The 22,577-nt window shown below is 43.4% G+C and overlaps 1 protein-coding gene across 2 annotated transcripts in view; it reads right to left on the minus strand.

Moving 5' to 3' along the window:
* Nucleotides 1-1,519: 1,519 nt before the first annotated feature.
* Nucleotides 1,520-22,577, minus strand: part of LOC118584731 (carboxylesterase 1D) — a 31,234-nt gene continuing 10,176 nt past the window's right edge. The window contains exons 6-14 of one of the 2 annotated variants that reach the window (XM_036188987.1): nt 21,603-21,707; nt 20,361-20,465; nt 19,232-19,270; nt 15,508-15,648; nt 14,615-14,695; nt 13,341-13,488; nt 5,864-5,995; nt 4,520-4,592; nt 1,520-1,867 (exon numbers count right to left, since the gene is read on the minus strand). In XM_036188987.1, coding sequence (XP_036044880.1) covers nt 1,684-1,867; nt 4,520-4,592; nt 5,864-5,995; nt 13,341-13,488; nt 14,615-14,695; nt 15,508-15,648; nt 19,232-19,270; nt 20,361-20,465; nt 21,603-21,707 — 1,008 coding nt within the window. In that variant the 3' untranslated portion in view covers nt 1,520-1,683. The remainder of the gene's footprint in view (nt 1,868-4,519; nt 4,593-5,863; nt 5,996-13,340; nt 13,489-14,614; nt 14,696-15,507; nt 15,649-19,231; nt 19,271-20,360; nt 20,466-21,602; nt 21,708-22,577) is intronic. The other variant, XM_036188986.1, reaches the window with a different exon arrangement.

A 22,577-nucleotide genomic window follows, 5' to 3' on the forward strand; every position in this document is an offset into this window, starting at 1 on the left:
GGTGCTGTGGATATCTCTCTGTATAAATAAAATGCTGATTGGCCAGTAGCCAGGCAGGAGGTATAGGCAGGACAATCAGAGAAGAGACTTCTGGGAACAGGAAGGCTGAGTCAGGAGACACCAGCCTGCCATCCAGGGAGCAGCACAGGTAAAGCCACAGAACACGTGGGCAACATATAGATTAACAGAAATGGGCTGAGTTTAAGAGTAAGAGCTAGTCAGTGGTAGGCCTGAGCTAATGGCCAAGCAGTTTAATTAATATAAGCTTCTGAGTGATTATTTTATAAGCAGTTGCAGGGTCCCTGGTGCTGGGCAGGACTGGAGAGAACTTCAGCTACAGGGAGGTGACATGTGCTCACATCTGCTGTGAAAAACTGTCCCCTGAGCACAACAGCCCTTATCCTCTTATCAGAGAGTCAAACAATGTCTGCAAATGACTCTTAGTAGGAGACCCTTTAAGAGAACATCCTCTTATAGGAGAAGGGATTGGAGAAGGTCATTAGGCCCTCCCTCATGATTTCAGCCATGCTCTCTGTACCCTCAGACAGTCTCTGTGTAATTCTGCCCCTGTTGTACCAGGTCCTTAGAGGTGCTAGATTATACACAGGATGGACAGTTAAGCAGAGGAGGGATTACATCTGTCCTGCGATGGGGAAGTAAGTCTTCATCCATGACTGGGAAGGCATTTTGGTGATGCAACTGCTTCCTAAGTAACCCTGTTAGTGACCTTCACCTATACACCTGTCAATGAGCCAAACACACTCACTGGTTAGTCAAGGTGGGCTCGGTAGAATCATTTCTCTTTTCTTTTGTTCTCTATCTTGGATGAGTAGATGCTTGCTCATGTCTCCCACAGGAAATTTAACACAACATCCCATGTGTCCTCCATATTTGTATTCCTTTAGTTTTCAAGCTAATCATTTCTCCAGCCATTTCCTGCAGAGATGTCTTTTTTTTTTTTTTTTTTTGATGGTTCTTCTCTGTTTATCTATCCTTCTCTGAGTCACACAGATTAATCTTGAGCCAAAGACATTGTATTGATTAGGCTTCTGTTGGTGTGATAAAGACCATGACCAAAAATAACTTGAAGAGGAAAAGGTTTTTATGGCTTATGTATCCTGAGTCACAGTTCACTGAGGACAGTGAAGGCAGGAACTCACTGTAGGAACCCTGAAGCAGGAACTGAAGCAGAGGCCACAGACAGTGCTATTTCCTGTCTTACTTCCCAGGGCTTGCTCAGCCTGCTTTCTTATATAACCCAGGACCACCAGCCCAGGGATGACCCTATCCACAGTGGGCAGGGTCCTCCTATATCCATCATTAATCAAGAAAAAGTTCTACAAACTTGTCTACAGGCGATTTAATGGAGGCATTTTCTAAGTCTTCCCAGAAAACTCTAGTTTGTGTCAAGTACACACACACACACACACACACACACATACACACACCCCAAAACAAACCAAGAAACAAGCAAAATCAACAACAAGAACCCAATCAGGATGGACACTGATCCAATTTTGATTTCCAAAACAATGTTTTATTTTTACATGTTGAAGCAACAAGGTTCCTTTTTAGTGTGTTTGTACAAAATACCATCCAATTGTGTAGCCTCAAAGATATGAAGCCTTGTTTCTTTGCAGAATCTTCTGCGGCATACCTTTGGCTTGGCTCCAGGCCTCCTGATCAGAGCTCAACATGCTCTCTGTGTGTTGCCCTCTCTGCTGCCTCCTTGGCCCTGAGTTCAGTCCAAAAAACCACTTCCTTATCTTTCAGCTTCTGGGCTGCCTGGGTTGAGGCACCAATCTTCATGTACCCTTCCTTCTGGTCGTACTCTGGCCAATGGGGCAGCCCTCCCCCATTAGGGTTCCTGTGAATAGAATTAAACAAAAAAAGAAATTCACCAACGTAACTGCATTGTCCTCATGATGCCCAGAGATTTGTGAGGATGCCTTGGCTTATCTCCACCAGGGAACCTCCACCTCCTGGGGCAGCCTGTGCAGGTTTAGCAAATTCCTACTATTATGTAGCTGTTAGCTCTCCTCTGAGCTCTCATATGTTGAAGGCTGATGCTCAACTAACAGTTCTGTTAAGGCTAATGGAGGAATAAGGAGGTGGCACCTACTTGGAAGAAGCAGGTCCCCGAAAACCCGCTTTGCACCATGTTGGGACCCCACTTCTTTATCTCACTGCTGCCTGACTGCCAAGAAGTGAGGAGCTGGATCCTACCTAGTGCCCCTTCTCCACAACATTCCTCTTAGTCACAGGCTCCAAGTAAAAATTTCAAAAGAAACCCAGAGCCCCAATAAAACCTCCATCCTTTCAGTTGATGAACTTTAGGTATTTTGTCTCAGCAACTGAAAGGTGACAACACAAAATTATTACTAAAAGGTGTTACTAAGGAGTGGAGCTTTCTGTGATCAACCCGATGATGTGGCTCTCAAGAATGTTTTACTTGTTTATGAAGGAGTTTGGAAATGTTTAGAGAGTGTGCTGTAGGGAACACAGACTGTAATGAGTGAGGCATATGGGGAATTCTAGTAGGTTCTAATAGGAAAAACAGAAGTGAAGTTTATGATGGCTCAGAAGAGAAGGAAGCCTCTGTGAGGACCTGGATTAGAGGCCATTCATGCTCCATTATGGCAATGAATTTACCTATATTTGTCCGTTCTGATATTTTTATGTAGTACTGAGTTTAAAGATGATAAAGCATTTATTGGTAGAGGAGATTCTAAGGCAGCATAGCATCCAAGTAGTGTAGAGGGTTTTGTTTTATTTCATTTTGTTTTTATTCATATTTACAATGAGATTCAGAAGCAAAAACCTCAGCATGGAGATTAGAAAAACTCAATTTTTCCAAAAAATAAAAACTCACAAAACCCCCCTCATCACCACCACCACAACAAAGGACTGTGATTAAGCTTGTGTACAAGGAGAATGTGATGGTTAGAGATGACTTCATTAAGAGAAACCGAGTTTCCTACACCAGATCAAAGTGAAAGCCACCTTGAGGCTCACATCTTAGGAGTTTGCAAGAACACAAAGTTCATAGTCTTGAGAGAACCTAAAAGTCTCCTGTTTCCCCCTAGTCTTGACCTTCAGCCATCTTTGTCCTTGCCTTCTATTTGTCATTTATACTTGCAGCTGTTTCCCGGCTTCCAGACCACAGCCATCATACCCATAAGGCTGTAAAGTCATAAACTGGTTCCAGAGACCCTGCTTTGAGAAAGTAATGCTAGAGATCCCTGACCACGGAGTGCCTGGAGAAAAACTCCTCTGGTATTTGTTTATGTTCAGACACTCAGAGTCTACTATGGCTGAGAGGCTGGTGACACCAGAAGCCATAGGTAAACCTTGCTGTTACCCACATTGGTGTGATTTTTGCAGGCATGCAGAATGCAAGGGTGATGGGGTCATTAGGGCTTTTACATAGATTGCAAATGGAAGAGCTGGAGGCCAGCAAGTGGGTGGAAGGTGTGAAGTTCCTGCTGGGGACATGATGCTTAAAGCTGTCAGAGTGAAGCTTGTGGGAGCCCAGCTGGGCAACTGGCTCCCACATTTTACTCCAGGGTGCTCTTGAGGAGTGAGGGATACCAGATATAGATAGAAGGACAGAGGAGAGAGAAACAGAAACACAGGATAGCCTCGGAAGGGCCTGCTCCTCATCCACGGCCCCCTCTGTCTCTTCTGAAGGGCTATTTTAGGAATGTCAAGGGGTGGAGCAAAAGACCTACCCCCAGCACAGCCAAGTTCAGACCCTTTCCAATCACCTGGTAACAACACACGTGGTCAAGCAATCTTCAAATGCAGCTCTGTTGGGTAAAGCAAGCTCAGATCTCACTAGGAAACCTTTGTGGGCCTCCTCAGAAACTGATGTTGCTATGGAGAGTTTATGAGTGCCAGAACCTGGACCTTCTACCTACGATCTATTTAGGCCATGAGCACAACCAGCCCAAGAGAGGCCCTCCTGCTGAAGGCAGCAAGGCCTTGGGGAAGTGCTTCCTAGGCTTTTCAGAACCCACACCAACCAGCAGATTTGAATACTTGACTTGGAACCTCAGGGATTAAGCCCTATTGGGTTTGGTCATCAGCTGAAAGTACTCCTGGGACAAAGTGGGAACTCTAAAAGGTAGGATTAGTTGGGGGAAGTTGATCCTGATGAGTATTGGGGCCCTAGTCTTTTCCTCCCTCTTTATTGCCTGACTGCCAATGAAATGAAGAGATGAAGGGATTTAGCCACCACATCATCTCACCATGTTGATATTGACAAACAACCAGAGCAAATAGGACCAGGAATCAACACCCCCAAATCTGTGCGCCAAAATGCACACTCCCCTGCTTTATGCTGAACTATCTAGAAGCCCCCTCACAGCTACACATCCGAATACTCTAGCTGTCATTGTTGGTGTGCTATGGTCACACGGACAGGAAACTGACCACTCAATCATTAGAAAATACTCCTTCCCAACAGGTATGCTCACACCCGCCCCCAGACCCATCCTGTGTTTGCCACCAGCCTCACCCATTTCGAGCAAAGTTGGCCCAGAATTTCATCACCATCTTGCTGAGATTGATCTCCTCTTCTGAAGCGCCATCTGTGGGGAAGAATGAGTAAGCTGCAGCTACTCACCTGGGGCTTTTCAGTTTAGCAGCCACACAGCAGGAGTGATGCTCATCATTATCATCCGGGGAGCATGTTAGAAATTCAGTCTTGACCCTTATTAAGTTAAAACCTACCTTTTAAGAATACACTGGCTAATAATCTACACTTCAAGTTAAGAATAGCTTTCCATATATTGGCTTCCTTTGTCAGCCATGCTCATATGCCTGACCCAAACACCATAACTGTGAGTTTCCTCAGTCTTAGTAGGATTCCTGGCTCTTGGGCTTTTTCTTAATCTCTCTCTCTCTCTCTCTCTCCAAAGTTCCTAAGACATTACCACACAGGGAGAGCCTCAGAGACACTGATGTCATGAGAGATACATGTATAGCTGTAAGTCTTCTCAGGTCCTGCCTGGCCCCATGGTCCTACGTTCCTCTGGTGCCACCTGGCCCCGTGGTCCCTCAGCCACTTTCAGAGGTTTAATATTAATTACCAATTTTATGTCCTATGGCAGGCTTCTAGCTAGCTAGCTCTTATAACTTAATCCATTTTTATTAATCTATAAGTTGTCATGTGGCTGTGGCATTACCGGTCTGCTGGCATCTTGCTGCTCTTTTGGTGGCGGCTGGTATCTCTCTAGACTCTGCCTTTTCCTTTTCTGCCTCTCTCTTTGGATTTCCCTTCTCCCTCTAAGCTGCCTTGCCATAGGCCAAAGCAGCTTATTTATTAACCACTGGGAACAACATATATTCAAGACATACAGAAAGACACCCCCAGCACATGTGTTAGATGGCTATCTGCATACAATTGCTAAGAAGCGATGTATTGAAGACCTCTGTGAAAGCTTCCCTTAAATACCACATTACAAAATATAGGCAAATATATGACCCAGATATATAGATAGACAGATGTGTAAACATGACAGATCTTGTTCAGGGTTAAAAATTAACTTTTCCCTTACTTTTATCCCAGCATGCTCGTATGGGAGGAAAATCATTCAGTGGCACCTTGCCCCAAAGTGTAGCCCATGGCTGAGCTGCCATTTCTCTTACTGGTTTTACAGGTTTCCGCGAGTGACTATGGCTGGGGACACATGAACACAGCCTCCTTCACATGTATGAAAGCTCAATGTACTTCAACCCTGTTATAGAGCGGCAGGAAAGCAAACTGGGGAGAAAAGGAGAAACTTGCACAAGGCTATCAAGCCAGGGCCCAAATCCAGGCCTTTGAATACCAAGGCCACAGGCAGCAAAGATATATTACCTTTTAAGAACGGAGATCCAAATACTGAGAAGATTTCATCGCCATGGTCTCCTATCACTGCCTTGGGTCTCATGTTTGATACAAAGCTTGGGCGATACTCAAATTCATACATGTAGGTACGAGCCCCGGCATCTGCGGAGACATGCAGAGTCATGTGGAGTTCACATTGTCCACTATACACCTGTGTGGTGCCAAGGCTTCAAGTTGCACTGAGCTCCCTGTTTACTGGTATAGAGAAGAAACACAATTTCAAGGAAGGACTTGATGGGAGCTGGATAAGCAGCCAATGTGGAATTAGGACGGTAAAAACACAAATCCGTGTAGAAATGGAACAAGGACCTCCTTTGTTTCAAGGAACCACAAAGCCTAGAGATGGTGTTTCATGCCCTGCTTCCTCCTTGCTCAGAGAGTGTTAAGCCCTTAAGATGGCTCCAGAGAGAGATGAGACAAGAGAGAAAGAACATGTCTCCTGCCCCCTCCTCTCCTCTGCTTTCTCTCTTGTCACCAGGGTGTCCTGTCCGTGTGCCAAGATGCAGGTTCTCTTGCTGATAGAACATTGTAGCTGCCAACTATCACTTCTCATGGACCGTCCCCTTCCATGCTGCCAGCCTTGGAAACTCTTACACTGTGCAGCGTTCACAGGGGGAGGGGGAGATACTCCCTAGAGCAGAGTAGCTCAGAGGCAAAAGTGCCAGGCCCCATGGCTGTAAGTGGGGAGATTTCACAGCCTGGCCCCTATGTGTATAGTAAGAAATTCAAAAATGATAAAGACATGAAAACATGCTTACCTGTAAGAAAGTTGCTTCTGTATTACGGCTTAATACTTTGTTTATACACATATTTGTGATAATTTTATGTGCATTTCATACACTACTCTCATTGTCTCACATTCTAAGTTTATCTTATTGTATGTACGTGTATGATTGGGTGTATGTGGTGTACACATGCCATCTTGTGTGTGGTGGACAGTGAATGATTTCCTGGAGTCAGTGCTCCCCATTTGCCCTAATGGGAGTTCTAGGATTCAAACTCTGGTTGTGGGCAGTGTGCGAAAAATGTTTTGCCTACTGAGTCCCCACAAAGGCTTTACATGATTTATGCCATTCCACCATAGGATGAAGAATAATCTGTCCAGTTTCCTCTGTCCAGTTCATCTCTGCAACCACAGAGGCAGCACTGTGTCCCTACTACCTAAGAAGCAGCTGCTTTGGGACCAATTAGGAGCGTCTCTGTCACTCAATCATTTTAGCCAGAACTCGGACCTCAGCTTTGCAGAACCCATTCACACAGAATTTTATAAAAATTCTTTTGAATAATTGCAAACAATATTTGAATAGTTCAAACTGGAACTCTGAGAAAAGCAAAGACAATGGGGTGCTGTCTCCAGGCTAGACATTCGAGTAAGACAACTTGCAGAGGAAGAACACTGCAGGAGGATAGAGGGTTTATATCCAGAGATTGTGGCCGAAAACCTCTGTGATAGGTTCCCAGCATTAGGTCAGGAAGCACACAGCCTCCAGCTGATTTTAGCCAAGACACAAAACAATCACGGCACTAACAGTGAAAGAAAGGAAACCCCAGGAACATCAGAGATATGAGCTTCACAATCACAGAGGTGCCAAACTTACATCCAATGTCTTACAGGAGATTCCAGGGTCTGAGAGAGCAGGTGATACAGGCAGTGTGCAGGAGGAAAGTGACCCCAGCGTGTGTGCATATGTGTGTGTGTGTGTGTGTGTGTGTGTGTGTGTGTGTGTGTGTGTGTGTGTGTGTAAATGTGTGTTTTGAGGAGCAGAGATGTGGAGGAAGGTCTTATCCAGAGTCAAAGTTATACTATTCCAATATAGGCTTGTAGAAGTAGAAGAGGTTACATGTAAGCCTGTAAGCAAAAATATTTAGTAGAAATATAACATAAATACAGAAAGATTCAAGACATGCTCTTAACAAACAGCAGAAAGCCACAAAGGAGGCACCAAGAGAGAAGGAAAACATTCACAAAACAACCAGAGCTCAACTCCAAAATAGCATCCCTCTCAAATGTTAACTTCTGAAACACAAGAGGCAGACTGAATGCATTTTTAAACAGCCCAAGTATATGTTTCCACAAACCCCACTACCTTTAAAGAAGCATATAGGTTAGAAACAAATGATTGGAAATAGATATTATACACAAATAAAAGACAGAGAGAAATGGTAGCTGCAGTCTTAGCAGACCAGAAAGTTGAGCTCAAACAGTATGAGAATCTGGACCTGGTAGCTCACACCTGTCATCCCAGTACTTAATAGGCTGAGGCAGGAGGATTGCTGTAAATTTGAGGACAGTTTTTTTTGTTTTTGTTTTTTTTTCTACATAGTAAGTTCTAGAATAGTCTGGGCTACAGAGTGAGAACTTACCTGGGGAAAAACAAGCATGAAAAGAGATTTATGTTTATAACATTGATGACAGGGCTAAGTCATTCACAGCACACAACAATGGTAAATGTAGATACAACTTCAGAGCTACAGAGGCCTTGAAGGGAGAAACAGAACACAGAGGACTAGTCAGTGGGAGACACTTCCCAGTGCAGCCTGGTCTTGAAACATTAGGTATAACAAGAGATCTCCAGTCTGTGCCAACTTCAGTAGTGTGGGCTGAGCTAAGAAGGGAGCAGCCTAGATGGCGAGGAGGAGACAATGGTGGGTGCGGGAGAGCAATGGCAGATGCCAGAGCTGAGCGGCAACAGTGGACACAGCTCCATGGCCTGAGAACAGTTGGGGCAGGAAGACTGCTTTCAGGATTAGTGATTGTACGAGCTGAGGTGACATAAAAGGGAGCAGGGACCAGAGAAGAGCATTCCAGGTCACTGTTAAGTCTTTAGTGACACGGGTCAGAACCTGTACCACTAGCCAGTCTCAAGGGCTAAGGAATCGTGGCCTCCTAAGCTTATAGTCATCTGCAAGAACTGTCATCTGACTGTCCAGAGGAGTCAGGGTTGGGGGCAAGCGAGGAGTTGGAGGGAGGGAGGGAGGAAGAAGGGGAAATGATGCAAATACGGTACTTATGCGTGCAATTTCAAAATCTAATAAAATTAAAAAAACTAAAATTGAGTGAAAGCAAATGCAAGACCAGATCATAAAGGGAAGATGCGTGCAACTTTGGTCTAGACTTAATATTGTAAGCAGCGCAGGTGAAAACAAATGGGACATTAGCAGACTGAAGAGTTTTTCACACCAAGGAGAACCATGAGCAAAGCACAGAGACAATCTGTGGGCTGGGAAAATGCTTGTAATCTGCACATGTGACAGTGTCTATTTAAATATTCGCAGAAGGGCTGACAAGATGGCTCAGCAGGTGAAGCTGTTTGCTGTTAAGCCCAATATCTATATTCAATCCCTAGAAGCCGTATGGTAAGAGGGGAGCACCCACTCCCACATGTTGTCCTCTGACCTCCACATGCACACCATGGCATGTGTGCACCTACACTACACACACACACACACACACACACACACACACACACTATATATATATGTGTGTGTGTGTGTATGTGTGTTAAGAATGTGTATAAGGAGCTCAAACAACTCTATAGTGATAAATAAATAAATAATCAATAAGACAAAATGAGAAAGGGGCAAGAGGTCCTGGTAGACATTTCTTAAAAGAAGACACAGGCTCAGGCTGAAGAAGGTGCAGGGAACATAGGACACTGTCACATAGACCAGCTCAGGGATGAGTCAGTGGAGCAGCCTAGGCTCTGTGAGGTGGAGGTAGCCTGGACCAGGGTTGAGTTACAAGGGAGCCAGAGCTACAGACCACAGTGCTCTATAGCACACTAAGGATGTACAGCTTGGTTACATTGACCTTCGAAGCCTACCAGGTTTTTGCGCTACCTGAGAAAGCTGATATAAGGAATATCCCTAGTAGTGAGACGATCCTTCCCCTACCCCCCACTGAGGGAGAAAGTTGGACCAGTCTTCAGGTTATTTGTGCATGAGCGTGTGGCGTGTGTGTGTGTGTGTGTGTGTGTGTGTGTGTGTGTGTGTGTTCTCTTGTTTTAGATATAAATTCCATTATCTGAGTTTTTGTTGTTGGGTTTGCTTTGTTTTATTTTATTTTTATAACATTTTAGAAGGGGTAGTTTCTCTTCATAATGAATTGTTCTTTCATATAACTACTTGCCATTTTTTTACATTCATTGTTAAGCACTATGTTGGACCTTCTGTCTTTCCAGAATAGATCTTTATGACTGTCCCTCAGCTTTCTATACCTGCCCAAACCTTCTACCCTTCACATCCATATCCAGGATAGTCTCCCCCCTCCTATATTTCTCTCGTATACCCACTTCTGACTCATGTTTCACTCTCTTTCCTCATTCATCATTCCTTCTTTATTTCACTAGTTAATAATAGTATCCTTTGCATAATTTGTAAGCCACACCTTTCTCCAACCAGTCCCAGCCCACGGCTGCTGAATCCAAATGGGAACACAAGTACTAGGTATCAGGGTCTTCAACAGCTAGGCTGATGTGACCCTGGAAATGACAACTCAGTGCACCAAGCTAGAGTGCAGTGGGAAGCCTCATTAACAGACCAGACTGTGAGGAGGACAGAGTATTAGGGCTTGAAAATGAGCTAGAGGAAGCAGAGCACTCAGTTAGGATCAATGATCAATTTCCAAAAACCCCATGAACAGACCTGGGACATGCATAGATGGAGACCCTGAGAGTTTTGGGGCTTCAAGAGAAGACAAGATCTGTGAATTATGAGCATAAAAGAAGAAGATTTCCAGGCACAAAGTATAGAAAATATTTTCAATAAAAACAGAAGAAAGTATTCCAAATCTAGAGAAAGAGATACCTGTCCATGTACAAGAGTCCCAGGGAACACTAAACAGAGAGTATTAGAAAAATAACTCTCCATGTCATATTATAGTTAAAACACTGGGAAAAAAAAACAAAGAAAGGGTATTGGAAGAAGCAAGAGAGAAGAGTCAGGTCACATATAAAGGCAGGCCAGATGGTCATATAGCTGATTAATTAACAGAATCCTTTCAATCCAAAAGGGCTTGGAAACATGCTTGTTCAGTTCTGAAAGACCACAGCTATGAATTCAACAAACATCTGTTAAAGGGGAACCAAAACCTTTCCAGTACAACAGCAGGCTAAAAGAATTAATGAACACTGAACTTATTCTGCAAAGAATACTTGAAGGAGTCCTTAAGACTGAAGAGAAGGATAAACACATTGAAGAGGCCACTGGAACAAAGCAATCGTATCACAGTGAGCAAATGTGGAACAAAACACCACCACAGATCCAGCAGTGAGAGGCATTAATACATACCTTTGAATAATAACATTAGTGCTTCCTATTATCAAAACAAAAAGACATGCAGCAGCAGATGATATAAGAAAACAAGAGCAGTCTTCTTGCTGCCTCCAGGAAAACACATCACCTATTAAGATGGATACCACTTTAGGGTGAAAGAGTGGGGAGAAAAGTGTCTTAAGTGACTGGAACCAGGAAAACAAAAGCTGTAGCTGTTCTGATATTAGACAAAATAGACTTCAAACCGAAGTGAGTCAGAAGAGACAAAGAAGAACACTTCATACTGATCAGGGGACAGGCTACAAGGAGGACATGTCAGTTCTAAACATTTGTGCCCCAAACAAGCACACCCAATTCCCAAAATAAATTCTATTAGATATAAGCTACCTAGCAATCTCAACCCAGTAGGCAACCCCACTCTCACCCATGGACAGGACATGTGGACAAAGGAATATAAGACAGAGACACATTCGAGTCAAATGAAATCAGAACTAGACCAATGAGACACCCAGAGGCGTTCCACCCAAACACTCCAGAAAAAAACATTCTTGGCAGTTTGTGGAATTTTTATTAAATGGTTTACAGATTTGGAGGCAAATCAACTATCCATAAATATAAGAAAGTTGAAACAGCTCATTGTCTTTTTCTAGCAATGGAATACATCTAGGAGTCAACAGCAACAGGAAACTGTAGAGAGTGCACAAATTCATAGAGACTCCACTTAGTGATGAGAGGATTGTTAGAGAACTCCGGGAAGAATTACAAAATTCCTAGAACTGAATAGAATGGGACCACAATATACCAACACCCACTGGATAAAATGAAGACAAGCCCTAAGAGGAAAGTTCTTCAGCTCTAAGTGCCTACATTAAATGTCAGAGAGGGGCTGTCATGGCAGCTCAGCAGGTAGAGGTGCTCGCTGCACACACCTGGTGACCCAGGCAAAGGTGGAAGGAGAGAGCCAACTCTTTGTCCTGGGACCTATGTCAGCACATCATGGCACCTGGGTACCTACACCCACTACTAAGTCTTGCCTCTTTATATGGCCTTGTTGGTCCTTAGCAGTTATTCTGATCTTGTCAGCCTTCAAAGATCTCCCAATGACCCCTCTACCAAGAGCAGCATTCTAGTCCCCCTAACCATAACATCATCAAGAGAGCATCTGCAACAGAAGCTATTGGTGCCCCTTAATGATTAATCTCAACTGTCCAGCTTGGTTAGACTAAGATGTGCCTAGAAGATTTGTAATGGCCATCTCCGAGTGCATCTGTGAAGTCATTTACAGAAACAGTTATATCATGAAGGCTCTGATCCACTGAATGATTTAATCAATTGACAAATTCAAAATTCTAACACACCCCTGGGAGGTAGTAGAATTATGGAAGGTAGAGCCTGTTTTTTGGAAGTAGGATGCAGGTGACAAGGACCTGGTGGATATTATATTCCCTGGACCATTTCTGTTTCTGCTCTATGTGGTTTTATTGCTTCCTTGTCCCTATGGTGTGATATGCTCCCTGACACCACAGACTGAAACCTCTGAGACTCTAGGCTAAAACAGACCTTTGTTTCTTTGGTGGTGTATGTTCCAGCACTGAGCGAAGTAACCCTGACAGTTACTTCATTATAGCCCATGTTCCGAGACAGGGTAGCCTTACAGCCACATGCAGCACCATTAGCTCTTGCCCTTTGCCCCCTTCTGGTTTTTAGACACAGCTCTGTTCATGCTTGCAGTAGATAAAGGTACCACAAAATTAACAACCTTTTAGAGAAGCATTCCATCAATGAGATGTGGCTCCTGGCAGGTTAAAGCACAGCTCCCTTGCTTTTCAGAAAAGGAAGCCCTAAGATGTTCCCTATTCCCTAGAGCCTTCCAGTTGCAGCTAAGATGGACACACATACGAAGCTCTGCAGATTAGGGTCTGCCTTGTCTCTGCATCACTCTTTCCTCTGAATGGTGATTTCTGGGCTTATTTTCTAAATTAAACTGAATGTAGACCCTTTACTCAAAGATCTTTACTAGCAGAAAAAGCAAAACAGCATTACAAGCTATATGGAATCAACTTTTGAGGCCTAATATCAACAGATTTCATATCTATCCATACCAAGAGGTGGGCAGGCCAGAAACATAGCAGGTAAACTTGTGTCCATCTCCCATCCAACACCTGAAACTCACCTCTGTGGCCACGAGACACCATCACCGATGGAACGCCAAATACCACATCTGCAATCAAGTCCAGGAACAGGTCTTTCTTTTTGGCAGGGTCATCTGTCCCTCCCAAATACTTCTCAGTGGCCATTGGAATCATGTTCTCAGAGATTTTCTGCAATGGATCAGAAGGTGACCACCTGACTGGGTGAACCATGGGGCTTCTGCAGTCAGGTAAGGAGGCTTCACTGATTCTGAACGACTTCAGTGCTCACTGAGCACTCCTGCTGTTGCTCATCAAAGACTGGAAGAAACTCTCTAGATTCACTTTCTCTTTTTTAAAAAAGTTGATTTTCTTTCAATTGATTTGAATTAATCACTATTTGAGTTCAGATATCCCAGCCATGTATTCATCTATATGCTTTGATGGAAGAGACCCACATGCATAAAATACTTCATAGATTAAAAACTGTTTTCCAGTGGATGGTCTCTTCAGCTGTCCATACAGAACAAAGTGGCTTCTTTATCTCACCTCTGGTCCTCTGAAAAAAGTAAATTTTTGGTAGTTTCCCTGTTCTCTGAGGAAAAGGCACCATTTACATCCTCATAATGAAGTTCGGGATTAACATTTCTTGAAAACATGGAATGAGTAAAAGATATGGGTCAGATGATCTGCGAGTTAGTGATTTTCCTTTAAATTTACAGAGCCAATCATATCTATTAACCTATAAATAATAGCAGTCTGTGTGTCATAAAAACCCAAACTCAAAAAATTGTTTTTATGTTTTTGGCTTTTCAAGACGAGGTTTCTCTGTGTAATAGCCCTGGCTGTCCTGAAACTTGCTTTGTAGACCAGGCTGGTCTTGACGTCAGAGATCTGCCTGCCTCTGCCAATTGAGTGCTGGGAATAAAGACACCATATCTGGCCCTAAAAACCAAATCTGTTGCCCACCTATCTGATGGGCATCTGAATAACTCCATAAGCAAGTCTTGTGCCTCCAGTCCTTAGATGCACTTTCCCCTTTCGCCACCATAGCCTCTGTGGTCTTGGTTTTGCTGGCTTTAAAAATAAGCCTTTTTCTCTAAAACATATCCTGAACTTAATGAGATTTTGACGGGGGAGTCACAAGCATGGGTCCAACACACAGAGATGGTAAAGTGGGAAAATAAAAAAAAAAAAGAAAGAGAAAAAAAAATGGGAGCTTAAACTCCGGTTTCCACCATCGAATTGGTCTGTGATTAGAGAAAGCCACCAACCTTCTTTCTTTCTCAACCAATCCCATGATTCCCTAGAGTCTTACAAGCATTGGGTAGGACTTCCACAAGAGGGAATTGGCTGTCTTCTGGTCCAGTTTGCCTTCGGAGAGTGGATAGCCCATAAGCTGTTAAACAGATGATTAAGCGTTGTGAGCCATGGAAAAGTAACAAAAGCAGAAAAGGTCAACTAAGCAAACCAAAATGGAACAAGGTAGAGTCTGGGGGCTGGACAGGCCTGGGAGTTTAAGTTTTTGAGAAATACAATCAGTAAAAACAATAGACATATATGAATGAATACAAGTAACACAGAGAGGACACTTAAAGGTATCAATCACATCAGGGCCACAGTGTTCCTTTAGGCAGTGAGGGAACATTCAGGCTATGATAATACAGACACCAAGGGCTCAGGGATGGAGGACCCTGGCCACATGCTGCCAGGCTCATGGGACAGGGGCAACAAAACCAATCATTATGTTTATGTGTCTGTCTCCCTGTGATGCCCCCTGAAGTCCTTCTGTGTGAGAGCTGCAGAACTCTGGAATATGCTCACCCTCTCCAAGTTTGCACTCAGAGCTCTGGTCTGGTTTCAGCATGTCTCCTAGCATTGAATGCCACATCCCAGACTGATACCAGAGCCCTAAACTACCTGCTGAGAGAGCTAAGCATTGCCAATGGAAAGCTTGGTGGTGGGCAGACAGGGCCCTGAGCCCTTGTTCAGTTTCTTTAGAAAGCTTCCAATTATTAATCCCTCCTCTGCCCCATGTGGTGTAAACTGACACTACAAAGGGTATCATTAGGGACTCTCAATGCAAATTTACTTGGAAAGTTTGAAGTTTCTTTGGAATGTAGTCATCTGGGTGCACAACCCTTAATCAGAGCATGGAGGATGATGGTTGAGCCTCTGTGGAGTGCATCTAAGAAGTCCGTACGTTCTCACCGTTGGAATGATCCAGCCAAACTCCTGCTTGTTGATGCCCACCATGTAGGGCACAGTGTTGAAGCTCTTCTCAGCCAGGATCTCTTCTGGTGCCTTTGGCAGGAACACTCCATCAATCACAGTGGGCAGGAAGGGATAGGCCTAGGGAAGACAGAAATGTAGCCTCTATTGACTATTCTGCCCTGTTACATCCATGTCCTCTCTGGCAGTCTGAGGGCTTGGCCAGCACACAGACCACTGTGGCTATGGCCACAGAAACTCAGTGTCTTAAGAGGGACTTAGTCTAGGACTCTCTAAGGGGTCAGCATGTCAAGATGATTATGGTAGGAAAGCAAGGAGGCCAATTTTCATCCAAAGTAAAATATATACTGTATAAAAATGTGTCTCAAAGTTTAGAGTATATATTGAATCTAAAATATCCATTTATGTGTTAACTTGGGTTAATTATTGTAGATAAGTCTGTAAACTTGCTGAAAATATTGAACCAGCAAATCTTGAGCCATTTTTTCAAGGGGAATTTGGAAGTTAGTTTCTGGGAGTTCCTGGTCACAATTTTTTTTTTTATCATTCTTTTATTAGTTAGTTTAATTTTAATGACACCTTATGCAACACACCTTTTTTACAAATTAGTAGTTAAAAATTGAATTCATTTATAACAAAACACTGGTAAAGGTTTAATATGTTTCTGATCCTAGTTCAGGTGACTATAGATTTATTTGGTTTCTGTCTCACAATTCTGCCTTCCACTATGTCTTTCTTTTCCTTTCCAATCTGAGTCACATACACATGACTACTCTCCAGAATGACATCCCCCTGACTACCACCACCTCCTGACAGTGATGCAAGTCTCTGTTTTCTCTTTTGGATGCACTGTGATGCTGCTGCATCAATGCTGAATTTAAGACCAAAAGGATCACACCAGAAGCTGAAGGAAGCTCATTCATCATATATGTTTCCTCTGTAATGTGTCTCACATCCATCTGTGCTTGGGGACACTGGATACTTCATCACTGTGCTGGAGAACAGCTTAAACAGAGAAATTAATTGAGAGAGTAAATGATTGTCAAGATGCAGCATTGCACAGATCATGACGAGGTTACTTCTGAATATGGGAGAGGAATGGAGAAGATCTAGCATTTCCTCCATTTGACTTCAGACCGGGGCATGATGTGACAAGCTTCTTGCTGCCTAGTGCATATGGTGCAAAAGACCCCAACTGTGTCATTAGTGTTGAATTGGGGTTGCAAATATATTTTAGCAAGTGACTTCACAAGTAGAGAATCTATGACCAATGAAGGTATATTGCATGTGTTTATCTCTATCTAAACCTGAGTGAGTGCTTTGGGATACAAAGTTAGTTTTTAGGGACAATGAGCTCTTTTCTCAAGGTGTCTAAATTTAGGCTTCACTCACTATTCGAAGAAAAAAAATCATAAATATCAAGCCATAATCAAGTATGCTGGCAATATAGAATGTGCCTTAGCCATAATTACTGCTGCCTTAGAAAAGGCTGGGCAGTGCAGGGCTCTGTGGAGAACTGCTTACCTGAAGGAAGATACCTGGGGCCACAGAGAGCCTGCTGTTTTGCCATCTGAAGCAGAATCTGAACAAGAACATTCTATGCAAGTAAGGTTAGGCAGGCATTTCCACACTGGGAAAGGGCCCAAGCCAAGAGAGCAGAGTCAGTTTGCTGAGCTAAGCCACAATGGTCACAGAAGCCTGGGCTTGGAGACCTGCTCTGGGCCAGGATAGAGAGAGAGAGAGAGAGAGTCAGAGGGCAGAGAACTCTTTCTCTCTAATATATGGACTATCTCTGGCATTCAGAAATGTGTTCAAGTACCAGTTCCATGAAGGAAAGGTGTTTATCTTCACTCAACATCAGTAATCCAGAAAGCAGAGGTCCTTACCTCTTTCGGGTCTCAAAGCAAAGTCAAGATTTTATCAGAAGGAAAATGATATTCTAATTTCTGTTCATACAGACAAGCCTGGTAAACTCATGAGGAATTGGAGTGAATAGAGAACATGAAGGTAGAAAGTAGTAAAATTGCAAAAGCCAGACAGCAAGAGACCACGTGGAGCAGCAAATGCATTGAAGACTGATATCAGCAACCACAAGGCACATAGTAATTGCTAAACCACCCATGAATACCAAAACTCTGTGAGGTGCCTGCTTGAGTTAGAGGCCAGTGGAGTCCTTCATCCTTCTCATTATCTCATTGATGGTTAGCAAGTCCTCTCAGAAATTCCTTCAAAAATATCTCGACTCCAATCACATCTAATCAGTACACTGCAGTGTAAAGTCTTTCTGAACCTGTTCTGCCCTTGGCTTACACAGTGGATTTCTACACTGCTGCCCAAAAGGCACTACAAAGCAAGATATGTTGTCCTATGCTTGCAATGCCAGGAGTTGAGAAGCAGAGACAGGAAGATCACAAGTTCAAGAACAGCTTAGGCTTTATAGCAGGGCTAAGTCTCAAATCAAAATAAATACAAACAACGTAACTGTGGTGGTTTGAATAAAAATGGGCCCCATAGGCTCAAAGGAGTGGTGCTATTGGGAGGTGTGGCCTTGATGGAGTAGGTGTGGCTTTGTTGGAGGAAGTGTTACTAGGGGGTAGGCTTTGAGGTCAGAAGCTCAAGCCTGGCCTAGTGGCTCACTGTCTCTTTCTGCTGCCTGCAGATCAAGATGTAGAATTCTCAGATCCTTCTCCAGCACCATGTCTGTCTGCATACCACCATATTTCTTGTCATGACAATAGTGGATGTAACCTCTGGACCATAAGCCAGCCCCAATGAAATGTTTTCCTTAATAAGATTTGCCGTGGTCATGATGTCTCTCACAGCAATAGAAACCTTAATTCAGGTAATATTATAAACATCTAAGATTACTTTTTAAAGCCCACTGAACATATATCTCTTGCTGAGTCAAAATCCAAGCCTTTCAAATGCTTCTAGGCTCTCCTCACTTCCTCAGCCTGAAGCCCGTGTTTCCTTCACCATCTCCCCTCCAAGCACTACGGCTTCCTGCAGTATGCTTCTGCAGCTGCTCTTTCCTCTGCCTGCAATACTGTCTCCAAATTTCCTGACATCTGGCTTTCTTCCTAATCAAGCCACCTCCTATTGGCTGGGTATATCAAACTATTAGCCAACTCTGTCCCCATCTCCCAATTTATCTTCTGATTACAATCAGACACACCTCATATTTTATTTGACCCTCTGTTGTACTCTCCCAGACCTTAGAATGGAAGACTTCAAAAAAGGCACAGTGCATCATCTGTGCCACTGCTGTGCCCAGCTGGTAAATCATCTCTTGCCAAATGGTAAAACTTGGATGGGTGGCTGAGTCTCATTTCATCCTCACAGGGTTTTCAGGGAATTGCTAGGATTCCCAGGGAGAAAGCCAAGGACAGAACTGTAGAGATTGCACAACTAATATCACCAAATGTCAACCACTGCTGCAAGGTGGGAGGGAGGAGATGGAGCACTCGCTAGAGTTTCCTGAGGACTAGGAGGTTGGCTGGGGTTGTCATGAGCACTGCACTGGAAGTCAGGACAGCTACACCTCTGGTCTTCCTGCCTGTGTTACTACAACAGGTGACTTCCCCACTCAGGACACACAAGGAATGACGATAATATCACAATGGAGATTTTGTATTCATAGCTAATTAGAGATAAACACTGTTAAGACCCAACATTCATAATTGAGGAGAAAAAGGGTCCTTACCTCTTTTGGGTTTCCAAGTAAGTCCAGTTTAAAAAGATTCTGAAAAGATAAAGGCAGAAGATGTGTTAAAATCCTTCCTTGTACAAAAGTTGATCATTTGAACTGTGCCTCCAAGATACCAGGGTTACCCCTTCCCTGAGCTATGTGTGTTATCTGGGAATAAGCATAGAGCAGAACAGAGTGAGGGAGCCACAGTAGAAGAGAGGGGAAAGGCCATAGGACCCAGAGTCAGGATTGGTGGAGCCCTGAGGAGGGTGTCTGCGGCCAATGTCTATGTTCCTCTTCATTCTGTCCCCTACTTGTTCCTTCTGGTAACAATGCCTCAAGTTTCTTCAAGGAAAGAGTGGAATGATGTGACTGTCATGGCAGGGACTGGGTAACCTCATGGGGAGGGGGTTATATGTGGGTTGGACTAGAGAGATGGGATGTTTCCCTGTCCCTCATTTCTCAATCCAAGAGTTTGGATATTGTTGTGTAACTTAGCGTGACCATGTCCCTGAATGTGGACAGTGGTTCAAGAATGGGTATATGATGGTATCTACCCAAAAGAGTCCTGCAAATCTGTTGCTGACAATTGGAGAAGAGATGATTTCTAAGTAAATAGAATATAAGGTTAGAGTGCTATTATCTTTTACTTCCATAAGAGACAAATTATTTGGCTAGAAGACAACAAAGAATGGAGAGCAGAGATAGAGACAGGCAGATTCTCAATGATACCTTCATAACATCTGGATCCACCCATGTCTTGAATCTTCATCCAGCACATCTCTGTTACCTGAAGATTCTGTTGCAACTACTCTTTTTTTTCTGATCTAGAATCCTTGAAATGAGTGCTTTTATCTTGCATCAGAAGATCCTGATGCCCACAAGCTCGATACACTCCTTCCAGCCCACCATTTCCTTTGCTGTGTTCCCTAGGATTGCTGTGGTTATAATACTGAGGCAGACAAGCACAGGGGATAGTTTAATAACCTGTGACTCTGCTTGACTTGGGCTATGGATACGTGTCTCTTCTAACTATACACTGTCCCATGCAGTCTGTCCAGGACAAGAGGACAGCTGAGCAGATGAAGACTGTAGTCAAGCACATGGAGTGATGGCCACTAGAGTGTAGAATGGATACATTTACCATTTTTTGTGAGGTCTCCATGAGTTCTTCCTCTGTCTTCTGGCGCAGGCAATGAACCATAACAGCTGATGTGGTAGTTTTACATCCAGAAAGAGTAGCAACCAGCTGCCAGAGATCACAGGCAACAGCAGAGATCAAGAGCAATGCCTATACCCTCCACTAATATAAACAATCAATTATATCTTGTATCTATCTATCTATCTATCTATCTATCTATCTATCTATCTATCTATCTATATTTATCAAATCTTGAAGTTCTGGCTGGTCTTGAGCTTGCTATATAGACCAAGCTTGTCTAAAATTGACAGTAATCCTTCTGCCTCTGCTTCTCAAAGTACTGGTATTATAGGCATGTGTCACTGTGCTTGGGTCCCACAACCAAATTCTAAAGACAATATAAGTTTGAAAAATGTATTTGTGGTGGTTAAAATGAAAATGGCCCCCATAGGCTGATAGGGAGTGGTACTATTAAGAGGTGTGGCTTTGTTGGAGTATGTGTGGGCTTGTTGGAGGAAGTGTGTAACTGGGGGGGGGGGTTAGCTTTGAGGTCTCAGATGTTCAAGCCACATCCAGTGTGGCAGTCTCTTCCTGCTGCGTGTGGATCAAGATGTAGAATTCTCAGTTACCTCTCCAACACTATGTCTGTCTGCATGCCACCCATTTTTTCTACCATGACGATAATGGACTAAACCTCTGAACTGTAAGCCAGGCCCAGTCAAATGTTTATAAGAGTTGCAGTGGTCATGGTCTCTTTTAACAGCAGTAGAAACTCTACAAAGACAGGACTCTGCCCTCTAAGTTCGGATGCTGATCCTGCAGAGTGTTCTCTCTGCTACTAACTGGAATAGTGAAATGAGCTAGATGCACAAGCAGTCTCTCTCCTTCACTTCTCACATAGTTGACTGTAGATAAGCCGTAGAATCTCTTTTTGCCTCAGTTTCTCCACACATAGGTGAGAGTGATGATTATGCCTATTTTGAAGGAGAGCTGATTGATGTACATGATGTGGCTTTCCATACTAAAACGTGTGCAGGATTGCAGGACATCTACCCAGTATTACTTACACACAGGGACTTTGGAACCTGCATAGTGAGGTGTAGATGGAACCATAGCAGTCCTCGATACGCCGCCATTTTCACTTCAGGCATCCATTGAGCACCTAAGCTGAGCCTCATAGAAAGAACAACCCCTGAGGACCCCAGGAGAGCAAAGGACACAGATGCTGTCCAGAGTGGTACTTACCTCAGCAATGGGCTTGGCATCTTTTGTAAACAGAGCAGCAGTGAGGGACACACCACTCTCAGAAATGGCCCTGTGGAAGAGGTTTTTGGCCATAGGAGACAACACCTGGTAGGGGATGGGAGAGGAAGAGGGTAAATGCTTAAAAGAGGGGTCAGTGGCTCACTTGCTCTTTAAGGTTTTCTCTAGCTGCTCCTCTGCCCTGGCAATTTGTTTGAGGACTATGGTGATGTGAACATGACAGGCCATCATGTCTCCTGATCTGCTTCCCAGACATCTCTTTGGTTTGATATCCTCTCCCAAGAGAACATCAATGGGATGGAAACAGAGGCCAGAGTAAGAGACAGAACAAGAATTGTGTGGCAGATGTTCATGAGGACAACTGGAAACTGTCCACAAATTCTGTCTTATCATTTCTATTTGTCAGAATATATCCTAAGAATAAAGACCATGGAGGCCTATAAAAACATCAAAGTGCTTATTCTTTGTTATAGATAGCAAAACTCAAGATTCTAATGTTATGAGATTTAGCAATAAGGATTTATGCTTACCATGAAATACTATGCAATACTAAAAGATAATACTAAAGATAATATTGTTTTATATGCAGGAAAAATATTTGTGCTGTATTACTATATATTAAAATTTGCTTTGGGTAAAAGAAGACCAAGTGTAACAGATATGGACTTGAGAGAAAGAGAATAAAGAGAGGTTCTGCATGGATGGAATGATATAGACAGTTAAATAAAATAGGATTAGAGAAACGAGAATAAAATACTACAGTAGTAATCCCTAGGTGGCAGGGAGATGGGCAACTTTCTTCTTTGAGTTAATTTGAGTTAATTTCCCTCTCCGAGTATGAAACCAATATATGTTTGAAAAAATTCATTCATATTAATTTTCTACTCAGCTCCAAGTCAGTTTCTTACAGTTCACAGGCTCTTCTGTATATTCTCTAAACATCACTCTGGCTCAGGC

This window comes from Onychomys torridus, chromosome 5 (genome assembly GCF_903995425.1).
Source record: "Onychomys torridus chromosome 5, mOncTor1.1, whole genome shotgun sequence".
NCBI lineage: Eukaryota > Metazoa > Chordata > Mammalia > Rodentia > Cricetidae > Onychomys > Onychomys torridus.